This window comes from Nyctereutes procyonoides, unplaced genomic scaffold (assembly GCF_905146905.1).
Source record: "Nyctereutes procyonoides isolate TBG_1078 unplaced genomic scaffold, NYPRO_anot_genome, whole genome shotgun sequence".
Classification (NCBI taxonomy): Eukaryota; Metazoa; Chordata; class Mammalia; order Carnivora; family Canidae; genus Nyctereutes; species Nyctereutes procyonoides.
The window spans coordinates 2,070,717-2,089,232 of record NW_026575133.1 but is presented as its reverse complement, the minus strand read 5'-3'; the positions used below and the strand labels follow the sequence as shown (position 1 = coordinate 2,089,232).

The following is an 18,516-nucleotide window of genomic DNA, read 5'->3' as shown; positions in this document are numbered from 1 at the left end:
AGGTGGAAGCCAGGCTCCCTGCCTCCCCTGACATCTGTCTTCCCCACAGGGAGCCCCTGTGTCTGCTTTCCATCTGCTGGTCTGGGAGCTAATGGTGTATCAGGCACACATTGGCCTGACTAAACTCAGATTCTGGCCAGAATTTTCAGGGAACCTGGGCCAGCCCACTATTTGAGGAAGCCCACCTGGACCTAGTACCTGCTCTGTAACCTGACATTTACAGTCATTTAGCAAACACTGAGGTGGAGTTCTAAGACCAAAGCCAGGTGACACTTTCCCACTATGCAAGACCTACTGGCCAGCAGCTACTGGGGACCACAGTATCCATCAACCCTATTGACAGAGCCAGGAAGTCCCTAGTCCATTGTCACTTATTGGAAAGGTTGGTCTGGGAACTGTGTGTTTTTTTATTGTTGTGATTGAAAGAATAGCTATGATCAAAGAAATGTTCTCCCTAAATATTTATTTTAATTATATCTCTTTAACATTTATTTCCACATTCTACTGTATTGAATATCCTTGCCTTTTTTTTTTTTTTTAAATAGACTCCAGTTGCCTCTACACAGAATGCCTCAAGCATTTGTGAAGGTAAACTATATTATTCTGAAGGCTGAATATATCCTCTTACAGTTATTTTAATTAAGGATTTGTACATAAGTGTATTTCTAAATTGCTTTCACTGTTTATAAGGCAATAACAAAATGGCCTTCACTTTGCAATGAGTAGTAAGGACCTGAGCTTTCAGTCCAGTGTCTTTGGGGCCAGGCTATAGTTTATATGCCCCAAACCTGCCTGTTTGTAGACATATGACTTGCCAGAAACAGTACCATCACTTCACATAAATATGAGGCCTTATTCAGAGCTATTCACATTTCTTAGAACTAATAGCTTAGTTAAGGTAATGAAATTTTTAAAAATCTGCTTATTTGAAAAAGTTCTTATGCTGTTTTCAAAATTTTTTTCTGAATTCAAATGTCTGTTTTAGTACATCTCCAAATGTTTTCCTTCATCTTATCATATCCTAAAAATCTAATATATATTCTTTTAATTCGAATATTCCCATTTAAAAATTACTCATATTTGAAAAATACCGGGGGAAAAAAAAAGAGAAAGAAGTAAGAATTATCCATAATCTCAACACTTAAAGCACTATACCTTAAGTCCTGAACCCATCTAATTCACAACTGAAGCTACCCAATGTTAAAGCTGAGTGAGTGTTCTCACCATTTCCTGAGTTAACATGGGCACATATACATAAAATGTCCTGTTTTCTCTGGTGATGACTGGTGGGCATTTTCTGAATGTGTTCTACAACTTGCCTGTCTGCTTTAATTGCTCCACTGGGGATTTTTTACATCTATTTCCCACATCTTTTCTCCTCCAGGTTATTTCAGAGGTATCATTGCCTTTCTGGTGTCTTGCTTTTGTCCGCTTGTCCTTTGATGCTTTTGTCTTGCTGTCCTTCCATTCCTTACAGTTTTCCATGCTTGTTGAACAGTGAGCTCAAATAATAGTGGAGTCTTGGGGTAAGCCTCTGCAGGAAATAAGCTCAACCTTGTGCAGATTCCACTGGCTTCAGGGGACTTTGAAAACCAGCAGAGAAAGAGCTTGTGAATACCCCCACGCAGCTTGGGTGTCCACACTGCCAAAGGGCTCCTAGTGCAAGAGCTTGGCATTTCATCTGTTTTGTGACTTGTTTTAAGAACAGAGGCAACCATCATCCAAACCCAATGTGGGTAAGCAGCCTCTTCTTACCTAGGAAGGAAGCCTTCAAGATGCAGAGGCAAAGCGAGATGGTCAAAGCTCAGCAGCTGTAGGAATCAAGTGTATTTACTATTTCTGCCTTCTGAAATTGCAAGCTGTAAAGTCATGAACAAAACATCTCACACGGCTGTTCAAAGTAACTTGCCACAGACTTAAAACATTCTTAAGGGATTCAAGGCTTCTGAATTTTGCTGCAATACAAGAAACTCCAAAGTCTATCTTACCATTTATTTGAATCTTTGAGTTTGCACTACTTTTATTCCTTTTGAGTTCCTGTAATGGAAGACCAAGAGTTCACCTTTCTTCCATGTGGGACACATACCCATAGACATATCCAGATTTGACAAACCCCAAACCAAATTTGAGGTAGAATAAGCATGAAAGTGATTTATAATCAGATTATCAGTGGTTCAGCAGTAAAGTTCACTGTGTTCAATATAAATTTCTTACATTTCAGGTTATACCCATTTCCCTATATACTGGTTATAACTCCACCCTTTCGTCTTCCACGCAGAAAAACAAATGAAACGCAAGTGAGATTAACATTATTATAAGGATGACCTTGAATTTGTTCAATTAACTTTTTTAAAAGAGTAGATTATTTGCAAACTCTGATATGTACCTCTTATCAGTAAAAATTACTTATACCACCTCTTATGACTAATGAAGATACTCCAGGGTGTTATAACATTTGTGTAGGGGATACCGGTGTGGTTCAGACTTGTTCGTTTCAGGTTGCCACCTGTACTCACACGCTTAAAGGTCCACCCCACAGGCTCGGTCCCCACGTATATTGCCACAGAATGGTAAGATGTGCCTGTAACGCCTCTGGGGAGGAGTCCTGGTCCTAATAGTACAAACACATCACCAGACCACCAGATGCATAAACAGATAGTGTCCCGGTGAAAGACATGTTCATGGGAAGACATCAAACTAAATCCTGGTCTCCTCAGTTGGTGTTGCTGGGTTTGGACATGGAGACAGACATTTCATTTTAGCCTAATATGAGAATTTTCTTAATGCAGAAAAACCTATACCTGCTGAACGCCACCGAACATCTAGTCACAGACAAGAAAATACGCAATCATCAATGTTTCCTCCTACCCAGAAGTAAGAAACCTTTCCTTTAAAAATAAGTTTCCTAACACTTTTATTGTTAGACTACATAGTGACACTGGCTTATAGTGCTTGATATAAAAATCTGACATTTCATTGCATTGCAATTAAATTTTTTAATTTTAATTTTATTTTATTTACATTCAATTAATATATAGTGTATTACTAGTTCAGAGGTAAAGTTCAGTGATTCATCAGTTGTATATAATACCCAGTGCTCATTAAATTTTAAAAGGTGTTGAGCAGGTGAAAACTTTAAAAGAACTGCTGGGAATCACAAAGACCTAATATTTGGGTGAAGTATTGGTCTCAACGAAAATCTAACACTTTAGTCAAGTCTCTTCCTTTTTAAAAACTGAAGGGTCAGTGTTACTTACTTTGAAGACTTTGGTGCCTTTCCTATCTTTAGATATGTTTTATTGGTCATTTGTGTTAATTCCTTTGTGGTGGCTCTGCTCAGAGTATCCTCAGTGCAAGTAAAATGTTGAACTTACTCATCTTGTGCTTTGCCCTTTAATTAATCTGAAAATTCTTCTTTTCAGACAAATCCATCACAAACCCATACCTCTGCCAAGTAAGTACAATGAAGTCGTGAAAAGCATATTCAGATAGTGGGTAAGGCTGGATATTCCTCTCTGAGCAACATTTCCAGCTGGAGGATGTTAGTTCCTCTCTTGTTTGTTTCCTTTCCTGTTAAGTGGAGCCAAGAGTATGTATTTCATAGAGCTATTTTCAAAAGTAAATAAATTTGGGGTGATTTTTACTTTCTATTTTTTTAATATTGATTGAATATTTTACTGATCATATTGGTCATCTTTTACACTTAATTTTTAAATAAAAACAGTACAACTTTTTTTAAAATAAGGAGATTAAGTACCTGGTATAGTGCTTTGAATATAGAAGGTCTTCAGTAAATGATAGCTATTTAAATTAAATCTAAAATACATTTTGATGCTCATAAAATATTTCCCTAAAAGCTACCCCCAAAAGATTTGGGGGGCACTGGATGGGTCAGTCAGTTACACGTCTGCCTTTGGCTTAGGTCATAATCTCAGGGTCCTGGGATTAAGCCCCACATCAGGCTCAGCAGGGCATCTGCTTCTCCCTCTCCTCTGCCCCCTCCTCACTACTCATGCTCTCTCTTTCCCTCAAAAAAAAAAAAAAAAAGATTTGACAAATAATCTGGATAATTTTCCCAAAGCAAATAATACCTCACCCTAAAAATATATGAAGTCAGTCTTGTAGAACATAACTGCCCAAACTTTGATTTGCCTTCTACTCAATGGAGGAAAAATGAAAACAAAAACAAAAACAAAACCCTACCTTGCATGGGTAATTAGGAAAATATTCCAAAATAAGCAGGATGTGGTACATTTAAATAAAGAGAGTAATTGTTATAAATAAACAATTTATGTGCAGTTATATTAAACATTAATCAGATTTTTAGGTTTCAATTAGATTTTTTAATTTATCTTCAACAAATGAAACTTGAAGAGCACCTAAATGGCTCAGTTGGTTTAGCATCCAGCTCTTGATTTCAGCTCAGGTCATGATCTCAGGGTCCTGATATTAAGTCCTATGCTGGGCTCCATGCTCAGTGGAGGGTTTGCTTGAGGGTTCTCCCCACCCCACTCTCTCTGTCCCTCCCCTGACTCATGCTCTTCTAAATAAATAAATAAATAAATAAATCTTTATTTTATTTTTTGTAAGATTTTATTTATTTATTTGAGAGGGAGAGAAAAAGAGTAGGAACAGGAAGATGGGCAGAGGGAGAGGGGGCTCCCCACTGAGTAGGGAACCTTTCTCTAGGACTCTATCCCAGCACCCTGAGATCATGATCTGAGCTGAAGGCAGACACTTAACTGACTGAGTCACCCAGGTACCCCTAAAATAAATAAATGAATAAATAAATAAATAAATAAATAAATAAATAAATCTTTTTTAAAAATTTAAAAATAAATGAAACTTTAAATATATGTATATATCTTTTTAAATTCTGAACATCAACTGCAAATGGTTTGGCTATAGAAATCTTATTTTTCACTATGTAAGCTTTATTATACTTTTTATTGTTTTTCAGCCTAAGTCATTCTTTCAATGAACAAATACTTATTAACCATCTGTCACATGCCAGGCACTGTTCTAGACACAGGATATATACAGCATTGAATAAAACAAATAAATCCTTGCCCTTATGGAGCTTCTATTCTGGGGGAGATAAACAAAAATATAAACAACTAGATAAATCATATAATTTCAGGCAAATGCTAAAGTGCTATAAAGAAAAAGAAATCAAGATGGCAGGGGGTAGGGTCACAAAGAGTAAGGAAGGAAATGAAGTCTGCTGTTCTGGATGGGCAGTCAGGGAAGGCCTTATTTGTAAAATGGGGTCTAATAGCTCCTCCCACAATGGGCCAACATGAGGACAAAATGAGCTGGGAAGTGGAAAACAGAACAGGACTGGTACTAATTCAAGGCTCAGCAAACATCAGTCTTGAACACCCCCAATTACTTAACCTGCAGAAACCGCCAACCACAACTTATACTGTACTGTGTGCCTTGGGAGAGCCTGACCACCCACTATCTTTTGCTGTTCCCACCCAGGAGTACCATCCCTATCTTAGAATGAGCCCTTCCTTCTCGCCCACCTGGCTGAGCCCAGCAAGCCATCACTGCCCACTCCTGTTACAATGGTGGCTGTCACTTTTAAACATCCAGGACACTTTCACCCAAGCCTGTTTCTCCTACACACTTCCCTTCCTAATAAAGGACAATTCTAGTTGCTCTACTCTGCTCTAATTAAAAAACAAACAAACAAACAAAAAAAAAACCTTAGAGTCCCCCTAGGACTGCTTGCTTGCTTTCTTCACACACCTTCCAGCTATTCTTTCAAAATATAATTGATGTCCAACCATCCACTGATGCCATCCTGGGCCACCATCATGTCCTGCTTGGGCTTGTAAGAACACCAAACTGACCTCTTCTCTTCTTCCCTTGCTCTCTTGAATCTATTTCCAATCCTGTAGCCAGGGGACCTTGTTGAAAGACAGACAGATCACATTCCTACTCTGTTCAAAACCCTCCAAAAGTTTCCCATACCACGTTTGTTAAAGCTGAAGTCATGCTAACAGCTCCACCAGGTCCTACACATCTGTTCCCTTCCTTACCTGCTGTCTTCCATCCCTTGGTCTCTCCTTTTCCTTCCACACTCCAGGCACAGTGGTTCCCTGTCCATCCCTCAAATATGCTAGGCCCTAGTGTGCTGCTATCACTCCTACCTGGTACATTCTTTCCTGAGACAGCCACATGCTTCCTCCCGTACCCTCTCTTCCTGCAGATCTTACCTGAGTGTCTCTTCATGAAGCCTTCCTGACTAGCCTATTTAAACATACTGCGTGTCCAAGGCTAGTCCCCAACCCCCTTCCCTGTACTTCTCCATATACTTATGACTCTGTGATATTGTATATACATTTGCTTTATGTCTATCTCACTCACATTAAAACTTAAGCTCCATTAAAACTTAAGGGCAGGGCATTTTGCTGTATTGTTTGATATATCTATACATCTATCCCCAAGGTTTTGATCCATGGCAGGCACACAATGATGAATGAATGAATGAATGAATGAATGAATGCAGTGAAGTATTTTCCCTATTTTGTGTGTCCCATATTTAGATTATAAACTCCTTGAGGAATTTCATGCCATAAGACAGCAATTCTCAAATGTTTTGGTCTCAGGACCACATTAACACTCTTAAAATCATTGCAAACCCAAAGAACTTTAGTTCACGTTTCTTTCCATTGATATTTAATGTATTAATTAAAAGTGGACAATTAAAATAAAATCTTAATTAGTAGATTTATTAATCTATTTTAATTAAAACTTATATTTTTCATTTAAAAATATTAAACTCAAAAAATACATTACATGTTAACATAAATAACATGTTTTTATGAAAAATCTTCCAAACAAAAACAATTTAGTGGGAAGAGTAGCGTTGTTTTATATTTTAAGAATCTCTTTAATACCTAGAATAACAGAGACAGTTGGATTCTCACATCTGCTTCTGTATTCAAGCTGTTGCAGTGTTTTTCTGGCTGAACTTTACTAAGAAAATGGCGCTTCACAGAGATATGGGTTTAGAAAAGACCTCACAACCTCCCTGAAACAATCCTGGGGATTCCTGATGTCCTCAGACCATGCTTTGAGAACCACCGCTATTAAGGATTTTTTGGTGTGTGTGTGTGTGATTTTTCAGTGTGTGTGTCCCCCGCAGCATCTAGCACAGTGTTGGAGTATAGTCACACTTAACTGCTCAAGATACAATGAAGACCTGTTGATTTTTCAAATCCTTTCCAGGATTTCCAGAAGGAGGAAGCCCAACTGTGGATGGCCTATTTTCATCTAACCCTCATTTGTCAGAACAGGTGTGAATGAACTCTTATAATTACCATTAAACTGCAGGAAAGGGAATGTCTTCTTATAAGGAGTTTAGGGTGAAGCTTGAGGACAGACTATCTTTTAAGTCAGCTAGAGAGTTGTCATTTGCTAATAGGTACAGAATGCATTTTGTTTTCAGGGATTAAGACCCTGCTCCACGTATTCCAATTTGTATTCTGGATGCCCTAAGTAATAATTTGTGTTTCTTCAAAACTAGCAAAGAAGTGTGCTATTTTTATTGTTCTTCCATTCACAAATATTCTATTTAAACTGTGTAATTTTCGCAGAATAGATCTGTGGAGGCAATATGATATTAAAACCCATAAAGCAGCAGTTTTTTAAAAAGAGAAAGAACTTTCTGTGCCCTTGGGCAAGTCTCTCTAAGCTTTCTCAAATGTAAAAGAAGAATGATAGCATGTATCCATCTTGCCTTCAAAGTAGTTAAAAGAATCCAGTAAGATAATACTTGGTAAAAACACTTCGGAAATTAGAAAGCACTCCACAAAGCAACAACAATAAGATCGTGATAAGGAGCTTATAACTTTTTAGGAGAAAGGAATAAATGGCTTAGGAATCTTGCAGGATTGATTGATTGATTGATAATAATGTTCAAGTACATTGAACAGCTAAGGCCAAAAAAAAAATCAATTATATAATCCTGTGATTGATCAAAGAAGCAGAGAACTCATTTTCAAATTGTTGGTTCAAATATAGTTAGGTAATGCAAACTACCTATAGTTTGGTAATGCAAAATGGGACTATGTTTTCAGTGCACAGAAGGTGCCGTATTATTGAAGGACCATCTCATGCTTAGTAATGGTCTCCATTTCACAGGAAGCAGACATTCACTGCAAGCCTTGGTACGCTGGGGCCTGTGATCGGAAGTCTGCTGAAGAGGCTTTATACAGATCAAACAAGGTTTGACCATTTTTAGATCCCATATTCTGCTCTAGGCCTACAATAGGCACAGCTGTCATCCCAATAATCCGTTGACTAAATAATTGCAACAATTATGGATTCAGGGATCTTTTTTTATTTATTTATTCGAGAACAATTGCCATCCCCTCCTCCTTTTCTCTCTCTCTCTCTCTCTCTTTCAAGTTTCTCCCTCTTTGTTCTTCCATCTCATTTCTACTTGCCCTTTCTTTGCAAGGATCTATAGGCTCCACTGTTCTCCAAACAATGGGAGAGAATAAGGCTCCAGGGTGAGACCTCTGTAAGGCTTGGCGCTACATGAGAGCCATTCAAGAGTGAAAAGTAACAGGCTATTTTGAATCAATGCATGGGTTAAAAGATGGAGGTCAAGATGGCAAAAAGTACCTGGAAGTAAATTTTTGGAGAGTCTAAGCCCAATCATATAGGATCACTAGGAGCGGTTTGGAAAATCCAAAGTTAAAGTGCCACTTCTCCCTTGCTTTCTCTTCCTTCCATTTTTCTTCACTTGCACCCTATTTTGTTGGAATATATAACATTTACATATTGGTTTTTGTTACCTTTGCTTTAGTCCTAGCTCTGTAATTAAATATGTTAAATGCTTTCCATCAATCCCTTTGCTGGCTTCACCAGTTATCTCTTTTTGTTTCACCAAGCTCACCTTGTAGTAAATTCTCAGGAAGGACTATATTTACATTATTATTCCCTGAGTTCTTGCACATTCAAAGCTATTCATAAGTTGATAACCTGGAGGATATCTTGGTTGGTTATAATATCCTTGTCTTGAGTTTTTAAAAGTGTTGCTCCACTGGATAGCCTTGTTTTATAGGATGCTTTTGAAAAGTTTGAAACTAATGTTATTTTCTTGCCCTTATAAATAATATCATATTTTATTCTGCAGACCTTTTGTTTTTAAAGTCTAATAGCTTTCCAGAATATGTCTCTGAGTTGACTTCCAGGTCAATTTTTTCAGATAGATGGAACTCCTTTTAATATGTAGATTTGTTTTCTCTTATTTCCAATACATTTTCTTAAACTCCAGTCTTAAAAAGCAGTTCTGCTTTATTCTATTTTTCTTCAAGATCTCAAATTACATGCATTTTGGACCTTTTTGTCTTTCTTTCATTCCAGCCACTCTGACCCTATTGTATTTCCTTTTTTTAAAATCTCCTTTTCAGGCAACCTGGGTGGCTTAGCGGTTTAGCGCCGCCTTCAGCCCAGGACCTGATCCTGGAGACCCAGGATTGAGTCCCACATCAGGCTCCCTGCATGCAGCCTGCTTCTCCCTCTGCCTGTGTCTCTGCCTCTCTCTCTCTCTCTCATGAATAAATAAATAAATAAATCTTTAAAAAATAATTTTAAAAAATTGTCTGGGTTTCTTCCATGCCTTCCTTCAGTCATTTATCATATCTCTTTTTAAAGATATTGTCCCTTGGGCATCTTGTAATTTCTTCATTACTGAGATAGGTTTGCCTTTTTCTTTGATTTCCTTCCTGAGTTTGATCAATTCTTGTTGCATTTCTTCTTTTTTGCTTTTTGTCTATTTTTTGTTCATAATTTTTGGATTTATGATTCTAGAACATTTATTTTTTAAAGATTTTTAATTAATTTATTCATTTTAAGCAATCTCTACACCCAATATGAGGCTCAAACTCATGACCTCTAGATCAAGAGTCACATGCATTTCTGACTAAGCCAGGCACCCTTTGGACATTTTAGAAAAAAATTAAATTGGTATGTTGTGTTACAGTTCCTTTCTGCTTCAATATAAGTTTTAGGGAAGAGAATTTTCATCAGCTAAAATGATTTGGTTCCCAATTTCAGCTTTTTTCCTCATAGTACTTTTGAATGAAATTTGTTTCATATTTTGTTGTTCATACATAACTTGTAGACATGGTTTCTAGTTCGAGTGCCCTATATATTTAATCTTAATGTGTCCTTTCACCCATTTCTAAGTGTATAAACATAACATCTTATTTCATGCATCAAAAAGCTAGCGTTGGGACGCCTGGGTGGCTCAGTGGTTGAGTGCCTGCCTTTGGCCCAGGGTGTGATCCTGGGGTCCCAGGGTTGAGTCCCACATCGAGCTCCCTGCATGGAGCCTGCCTCTCCCTCTGCCTGTGTCTCTGCCTTTCTCCTCTGTGTCTCTCATGAATAAATAAATAAAATCTTTAAAAAAGAAATCTAGCATTGACTTTACTCAGGATTTTCTATAAGTATATATTTTACTGAAGTATTTTTTTGGAAAATAATAAAACAAATTGTAACCAATAATAAAAATCACATAGCTCAATAATTACCTTTTGAATATAATATAGGTATAAAATGATTTATAACCTGTGAAAACATAAGTAATACTCACCACAGTTATGTTTTCCTTTTAATAAACAGGATGGATCATTTCTTATTCGGAAAAGCTCTGGCCATGATTCCAAACAGCCATATACACTAGTTGTATTCTTTAATAAGCGAGTATATAATATCCCTGTGCGATTTATTGAAGCAACAAAGCAGTATGCTTTGGGCAGAAAGAAAAATGGAGAAGAGGTCAGTAACTTCTCTTTTATTCTAACTCTATAACTATGTATTGAGCACAATGGCATCATAGTGTATTAGATGCTAGAGAAGAGGAGAAAAGATTCAAGAGTATTTGGTGCAAAGCTCACATGCATGTCATAAAAAGAGTACAAGATAAAATACTGTGTTCAGGCAGCATGTCCTATGAGAAATCAGAAAAGAAGAAAGACTTGTATGATGTAAAGGCTGCATCTTAGTCCCTTTACCCTGCTATTTAGTGCACTCAGTCTGATTCAGTATTTTGGTTCAGGAAAACATAGAAATCAAAGTTGAAGTGTCAGTAGAATCAAGGTCAGTGTCCAAAGCTCCTAAGTCAAGAACTAGGATCTCAACTCAACTACCAAAGCAGATGACCAGGGAAAGATCAGAGGAGATGCAGAAACTTGTGTTGAAACATTATACTGTAGCCCTAGGACCAGAATGAGCTTTTGGGCCTGTAGCAAGAGAAGAGCATTCCAGTAGGTCTTGAATACTAACCAAATATGAAGTCCAACTCCTCTTTAATCTGGACCAAACTCAATGCTTACCATACATCTGTTTAGTCAGCTTGTTTTTATAAGAAAGCCCTGATATATGGGCTGGAATAATGATCTGATTATTTCTGATCATAAATGATCAGAAAGGGAGTGAAACTTGTTCTGAACTTGAATGATGGATTGAGTTTAGTAGGGAGAATGAAAGTTAAAGATAAGGAGAAAAGTGGAAAGAACAATCTAAGCAGAGAAGATAGCATTTTAAAAATCTAAGTTAAGAAATATTTTTAATACTACTCCAGAAAGAACTATACTCATTTCAAACCCAGCACTTGTTAGAAAATGTTTGAATTGAATTGTTAGAAAGTGTCATAATTGCTGAAGTGTTTGTCTTTTCCACTAGGTGTTACTCATCTCTGTATTTCCAGAACCATAGCATAGCTATCTTCAGTGGATACTTGATTAGTACTTATTAAATGAATGAATTTACTTGTTGACTGAGTGATCACAGGCAGGAGACTAGCATTTATAAAACAAACTGAAACTTCTATCAATGAGTGTATTCTTTATTTTGCTTTTTAAAAAATGTGGTAAAAAACCTCTAATATCTTAAAATTTACTATATTAATCATTTTAAGTGCATAGTTTAGTAGTGTTAAATATACTTACAATGTTATAAAACAGATCTCCAGAACTCTTGCATATCTATGTTCATTGAAAACAACTCCCCTTTTCCACTCTCCCCCAGTCCCTGGCAATCACTTTTCTACTTTCAACATTCTACTTTTTATTTCTATGAATTTGATTACTTTAGATACCTAACATAAGTGGGATCATACCATGTTTGTCCTTTTTTTGACTGGCTTATTCCATGCAGCATTATGTCCTCAAGGCTCATCCATGTTGTACACCATGTGACAATTTCTTTCCTTTTTGAGGCTTCATAGTATTCCATTGTATTATACACCACATTCTGTTTATCCATTCATCTGTTGATGAACATCTGGCTATTGTTGATGGCTATTGTAAATAGTGCTGCTATGAACATGGATGTGCAAATATCTCTTTGAGACCCTTGCTTTCAGTTCTTCTGGGTATATATCCAGAAGAGGGATTGCTGGATCATATATGGTAGTTCTATTTTAAAACTTCTGAGGAACTGAAGTATTGTTTTTCATGATTTCCTCATTTTACAATCCTACCAACAGTGCACAAGTGTTCCAACTTTGCCACATGCCCACCAACACCCGTTCTTTTCTGGGATTTTTAAATAGTAGCTATCCTAATGGATAAGAGGTGATACCTCATTGCATTTCTCTGATTTGATTTGCATTTCTCTGATAATTAGTGATTTTGACCATTTCTTCATGTTTGTTGGCTATTTGTATATCATTGCTGGAGAAATGTCTATTCAAGTCCTTTGCCCATTTTTAAATTGGGTTATTTGATTTTTTGGTTTTGTGTTGTTGGAGTTCTTCATATATTCTAAATATAAACCCATTATGTGATATATGATTTGCAAAATATTTTCCCCCATTCCATAGGCTGCCTTTTCATTCTACTGATTATGACCTTTGATGAACAGAAGTTTTAAAATTTAATTTAGTCCTATTTGTCTATTTTTGTTTTTGTTATGCTTTTGGTGTCATACCCAAGAAATCATTGCCAAATACAATCTCATGAAGATTTTCCCCCTTTTTCTTTTAGGAGTTTTATAGTTTTGCATTTTATTTTGCTTTTAGTAAATTCTAAGATAATTGGAAATGCAAAACTCTTGAATATGAAAACACAAACCATAGATCAAGACCAAACTTAGGTTTTAAAATATAGATTGCATTATTATTTAATACCAGTTAAACTTTAACAGAACTGTCTACTTTTCCCTACTCACAAAAACCTTCATTCTCACTGAAACCTTTATCTGACAAACCTTTTAAAAATAAATGCTCTTCAGTAGCAATCAGTGGTAGCAGATGGTGGTGATCCTAGTAGGACAGAGTGACTTTGGATGATGGCTTCATTCTAAGCCTTCCCAGGCAGGGGTCCAGTCCTTCTAAAAGAGGCTTAAGTGTGGGTGAGGTAGCTATCCTGTTTAGGGGTCCTGAAATTCTCATAAATTTTGAGCTCCCAGAAGGGCTCTGGACTCTTGTCCTGCTAAGGAAACTCTGGTAAGCAGGGATTCCTCTTAGCCTAAAGAGTCTTCATCCCTACTACAGGATGAATATAGATCAGAACTTCACCTCACTCCCCACATCCAGCCTATAGATAGCAAAACAAATAGCATATTATTAAATGGTATCTAAAAGTGCTGACAGAGTCCATTAAAACTCTTACTTATCTATAATTAAAAGGTTATTTCTCCCATATACTGAATATCTGAATGGAAAATGAAAACTCTGGTTACATGATATGTGGATATTGTGAAAAGTTTGTTTGCCTGTATTTGTGTTTGAGTGTATATGAGTAGAAAATGAAACCAGCTGACTGTTTAACTATTTTATGAAGTCGTTTTGGCATTAGTAGATATGGCATTCAGTAATTTTGTAGCTTTGATATGTTTGCTTTATTTTATGGACCATGAGATTGTGAGTTATTAAACAAGTTGTTTTTCTGTCCATGTATGAATATCTCAAATACAATGAATTACTGTAGCCTTTTTTTTTTTAAAAAAAAAAAGCACTGAGGGGAAACTGCAACTAAGTTATGCTCAATTTTACATTCAATACGCCTCAACTCTGCTCCCTACATCACGCATTTCAACTCACCTCAACTCCCTATTTCAAACATTTCAAGCCCCAAACACTCCAACAAAGAAATACTCAAAAATACTCAGGGACTGGATGTCTGTTTGTGTAAGTATAGCAACTCTCTCCTGTGTTTCCTGGGTTCAGAAAATACTTTTTCCCTTGGAATCCTCTTCAAAGAGGCCATGCTATTTCATTTCCTGGTTCTTTAGTCCATCAATTTAACTTCCAACTGTATTCAATTTAACAACATGCTATGCCAAGCAAACAAAATGAATGTCTTTATGAATATTATAAAAGAATTTCATTGGCAATTGCAAAAGGGCTGTATGATTGAAGAGCAAGTTAAGAAATATGAAGATAGTTGAAGGCCCCTGTCTCTCATCTCTCCTCCTTGACCTAATATTCAAATAGCCAATTATTTAAAAGACAGCTGGCATTTTATTTGAAAAAGTTGACCAGTATTCTGAGTATTTTATTCAGTATATAGATATTTGGAAGCTATCCAAATAATAAAGGCTTAAATTTTTTTTATTTTGTTTGTCTTTATATAAGAAATGAAAAGACAATAAAATCAGTTAGTGATAATTGCTAAATTTTTGGCAGTGTTGCAAAACAATTACTGCTTTTTTGAAAATGACTCTAAATGCATTTATTTATGATTATGAACTTGTAATACTTTTGTATAATCAATGCATTTCATTTCCTGCTGTATATTATATTTATTTTATCTTTCATTTAAAATTTTGATAAATTTTCAGTAAAATATTTGTCATAACCTTAAATTAAAATCCATAGACAATAGGAGTTAGCACACAGGAAAATAAGTATGTATGGTAAGAGCTTAGCATGGATTCCATTATTGATTAACTCTAAACTAATTATTATTATTATTTTTTATAACTTTTTTTTAAATTTTTATTTATTTATGATAGTCACAGAGAGACAGAGAGAGAGAGAGAGAGAGGCAGAGATACAGGCAGATGGAGAAGCAGGTTCCATGCACCGGGAGCCTGACATGGGATTCGATCCCGGGTCTCCAGGATCGCGCCCTGGGCCAAAGGCAGGCGCTAAACCACTGCGCCACCCAGGGATCCCTAAACTAATTATTAAGTAGCTCTGGGAGCTAGAGAAAAAAATGGAAATATGAGAATTTAATAAAGCTTTCTTTATTCAAAATGGAAAACAAAAACAAAACTAGCATGAATTAATCTGGGAAATAACTCTCTTCTGACACTAAAACACTTAATTTATTCCATCAGTCCTTGCATTTAAGACTCGTGCAACATAACAGATAAGCTATATTTTATAAAGAATGTAGAGAAACTCAGTGTATGACAGTTTTACACTTGTTACTAAATAAAAATCCATTAAAATATTACATCATAATTCAATGAAATAATTTCTCTAAGTGGTTACACTAATTGAGGCTGCCAGTGTTTTTACTGTTACCGACTACAGGCAAGGCCAGAATCTGCCACTTTGAGGATTACAGCCTTTGTTAAATCAGACTTTTTTGGGTAGAATGTCAGCTGAGACCTAGTAACTTTGACTAACTTGAGAAAGTGGGAGCAGATTGGAGGAGCAGAGCTCAAAGTTAAATTCCAACGTTTAATTCATTTATGTTTTCTTGCTGTAGTACTTTGGAAGTGTTGCTGAAATTATCAAGAATCATCAATATAGCCCTCTGGTTCTCATTGACAGTCAGAATAATACAAAAGATTCAACAAGACTGAAATATGCAGTTAAAGTTTCATAGATTTTTTGAAAAAGGTCAACATCATCGCTTCAGACATTTTCTTTATTTCTGCTTTTGAGAAAAAGTCCCCAAACTTCATATTTTGGATTCTGAATCCTCCAGTAATAGAAGATGGAGGCAGCTACTGAAGTGGTCATCCATTTCTTTATAAGAAGCTCACATGGACTTGTTCTATTGCCTGACCTGATGAACTGTGAATATTTGGTGAGGTTGAGTTATCATGCTACTAATATTCTTCAAATAAATGCCTTTATTTAAAAGAAATAGGTGTAAAGTCTTTTTAGTCATGTAAGAAAATAACCCTCTGTTTTCAAAATAAGAAAAAAATACTCTTGGATTAAAACAAAGCTACTGGAAATTTGAGCCACCACAATGGTCACTGGTACACTAATGTAATGTCTACTACCAATGCTTGACAATTATGTCTTGGTTGAAATTGCAATGTGTAGAAAATAAAATAAAGATAATGTACAATATTTGTAAGTACAGATTAAGGGGGATGTCTGTTTTGTGAGTGGGAAACTGCAACTAAGCCATGGGAGATGTATGTGAATAGGAACTTTCTAGAAGTTTTTGTCCACAATTATGTTGTTAGCTTTATTAAAAATAATTATACTTCTTTGATCTGCATGTCTATTAAATGGACCCTAAGCTTGATATAAAATTCAAAGGGGGATGAAGGCAAAAATAGGGAAACATCCTACAGAACTAGAGCAGAAAAGCAGACATTGATGAACACTAAGGAATAAAAGAGATACCATTACCAGCAGGCACATACAAGGTCTTAGATCATCCCAGAAATGTAATATACTTTGTCATATCAAAGCTTTTTATTCTACTGTGTACTTAAATGGTAAAGAAGCTAATTAAGATAAATCTAATAATTGATCACTGAGTAAGAGCAAAATCTGAAAAGATTTTGAAAGGCTGGAAGGCAGTATTTCAGAGTAACACACAGACCCACTTGTAAAGATCATTGTACTTTTAGCCGCTAGAACTGGGAGACAATGAATTTCTGGGTTTTCTTTTTAAGGTCATTCAATTTATAATACTTTGTTATGGTAGCTCTAGGAAACTCAGATAAACTGGGTTTATCTTTTGTAAAGCAAAGCATCCATTAGTAGTATGGAGTATGAAGTTTCTGTTTCAGTTTTCCTCAGTGCTGTGTGGAATTATTTTCTATTTGAGTAAATTCTCACTAATTTATTCTGCTACCAAAATAATCCTGGCCCCATAACAACCTCTTTGAATCCATCCCCACTATCCTCCCCGCAGGTAGCCTAGTGAGGCTAGGTGGAGGAGAATAGCCATGAGATAATATTAATCCAGTCAAATGATACTCAGTACTGCTAGGGTACATTTCTTGGAGCAGAGGCTGGGAGAATTTATGGGAGATAAGCCAGTCTCTGCTAAGGGATCCACTTCTCCCCAAAGCTGGAGAAACACCCTATCCAAGAGAGCAGTCTCTTCCCCCTATGTTATAAGAGGATGGCCTATCTACCTCTCTAAAACTTTCTTGTGCAGGTGGTATAGGCTACTCTGTGAAACTAGAGAAGCTTTTAAGAGATCTCAAAGGCCCTGTCCGTGATTTGCAGTGCTTGACAAATGGTTTTGCATAGGGAGATTTTCATGCAAGCTAGCAGGTAGAATAAAAGTCGCTAGTCAAGAAGAAGTACATGGCATAGCAGCTCAAAGAAGCAATTGACTACAGTTCCTGTTTTGTGTTTCAAGGATGTTGCTAACTCCATTGCAGCTGCAGGAGGAGGAGGACTGTTCCTTTGTTCAAATGGACAACGGAAATGGAAAAAGGAGGCCTGTGGGCACCAGAGGCCTAAAGTGTGCTATAATGAGTCAGCCAGACCAATGGTTCAGATACCCTACAGTCTGGGAGCTAAACCAATCCTACTGCAGCTGTGACAGACTTGTCTAAAAGGGAGTCCCAAAGAACAGAATGTAGAGATGTGAATGGGATATGATCTTAAAGCCAAACTGAATTCCTGTTCTTCAAAATGGCCTGAAGGTGCCATATAACTCAGCCTCTATTTCTAGGTAGTATTATAAGGAAACCACAGAAGAGCTGCCTCTCAGCAAGGCTGGTTACATTGAATGCCCTTGGCATTTAGCAACTGTGTCTAACCACAAGGTGAGGTGGTACCAGCTTCAGAGTTAGGTCTGGGTACCCTAGTCCTTCAGTACATTATCCGCCATGTTCTTACCATTCTAAGCCTCACTTTATACAATTGTAAAATGATATCTTTCTGGTAGTGATACAAGAATTAAGATAAGCTTAGATATGTTAAATACCTGACATTTAGTTGTGCCTAATAAATATTAATTTCTAGTCCCCTAACCAAAGTATCCTTTGCAGAGATAAAATGTAGTCTGTGGACATTCCTTCAAATAAACTGACCTATAAGTATTTTTGAACATTTAATAACTTTAATTTTGTCTCAGGAAAATCCCAAATATTTCTCCATGTCCATTATTATATAATAACTAATCTTCTGGTTATTACAAAATTCTTTAAGAATCTGATGAGAGCTGTAGGTCTCTGCCCCAAGGGAAAAATGTGTTTATGCACACACACAAACTCTAATCAAATTTCATGAGATACATGGTCCCATAGGGCCTGTCCATGGACCACAGATCCAAAGATCCAAGGCTAAGAACCCTTGGCCTACATCTTAAAATGTGAAGCATCAAGATGCAT

At 36.5% G+C, this 18,516-nt stretch overlaps 1 protein-coding gene across 4 annotated transcripts in view; it reads left to right on the top strand.

Moving 5' to 3' along the window:
- BLNK (B cell linker) overlaps positions 1 to 16,430 on the top strand; it is a 76,645-nt gene extending 60,215 nt beyond the window's left edge. For all 4 annotated transcript variants that reach the window (XM_055300438.1, XM_055300436.1, XM_055300435.1 and 1 more), the window contains 7 exons: positions 546 to 588; positions 2,790 to 2,874; positions 3,423 to 3,454; positions 7,240 to 7,307; positions 8,155 to 8,238; positions 10,645 to 10,800; positions 15,687 to 16,430. In XM_055300438.1, coding sequence (XP_055156413.1) covers positions 546 to 588; positions 2,790 to 2,874; positions 3,423 to 3,454; positions 7,240 to 7,307; positions 8,155 to 8,238; positions 10,645 to 10,800; positions 15,687 to 15,806 — 588 coding nt within the window. In that variant the 3' untranslated portion in view covers positions 15,807 to 16,430. The remainder of the gene's footprint in view (positions 1 to 545; positions 589 to 2,789; positions 2,875 to 3,422; positions 3,455 to 7,239; positions 7,308 to 8,154; positions 8,239 to 10,644; positions 10,801 to 15,686) is intronic.
- The last annotated feature ends 2,086 nt before the right edge of the window (positions 16,431 to 18,516 follow it).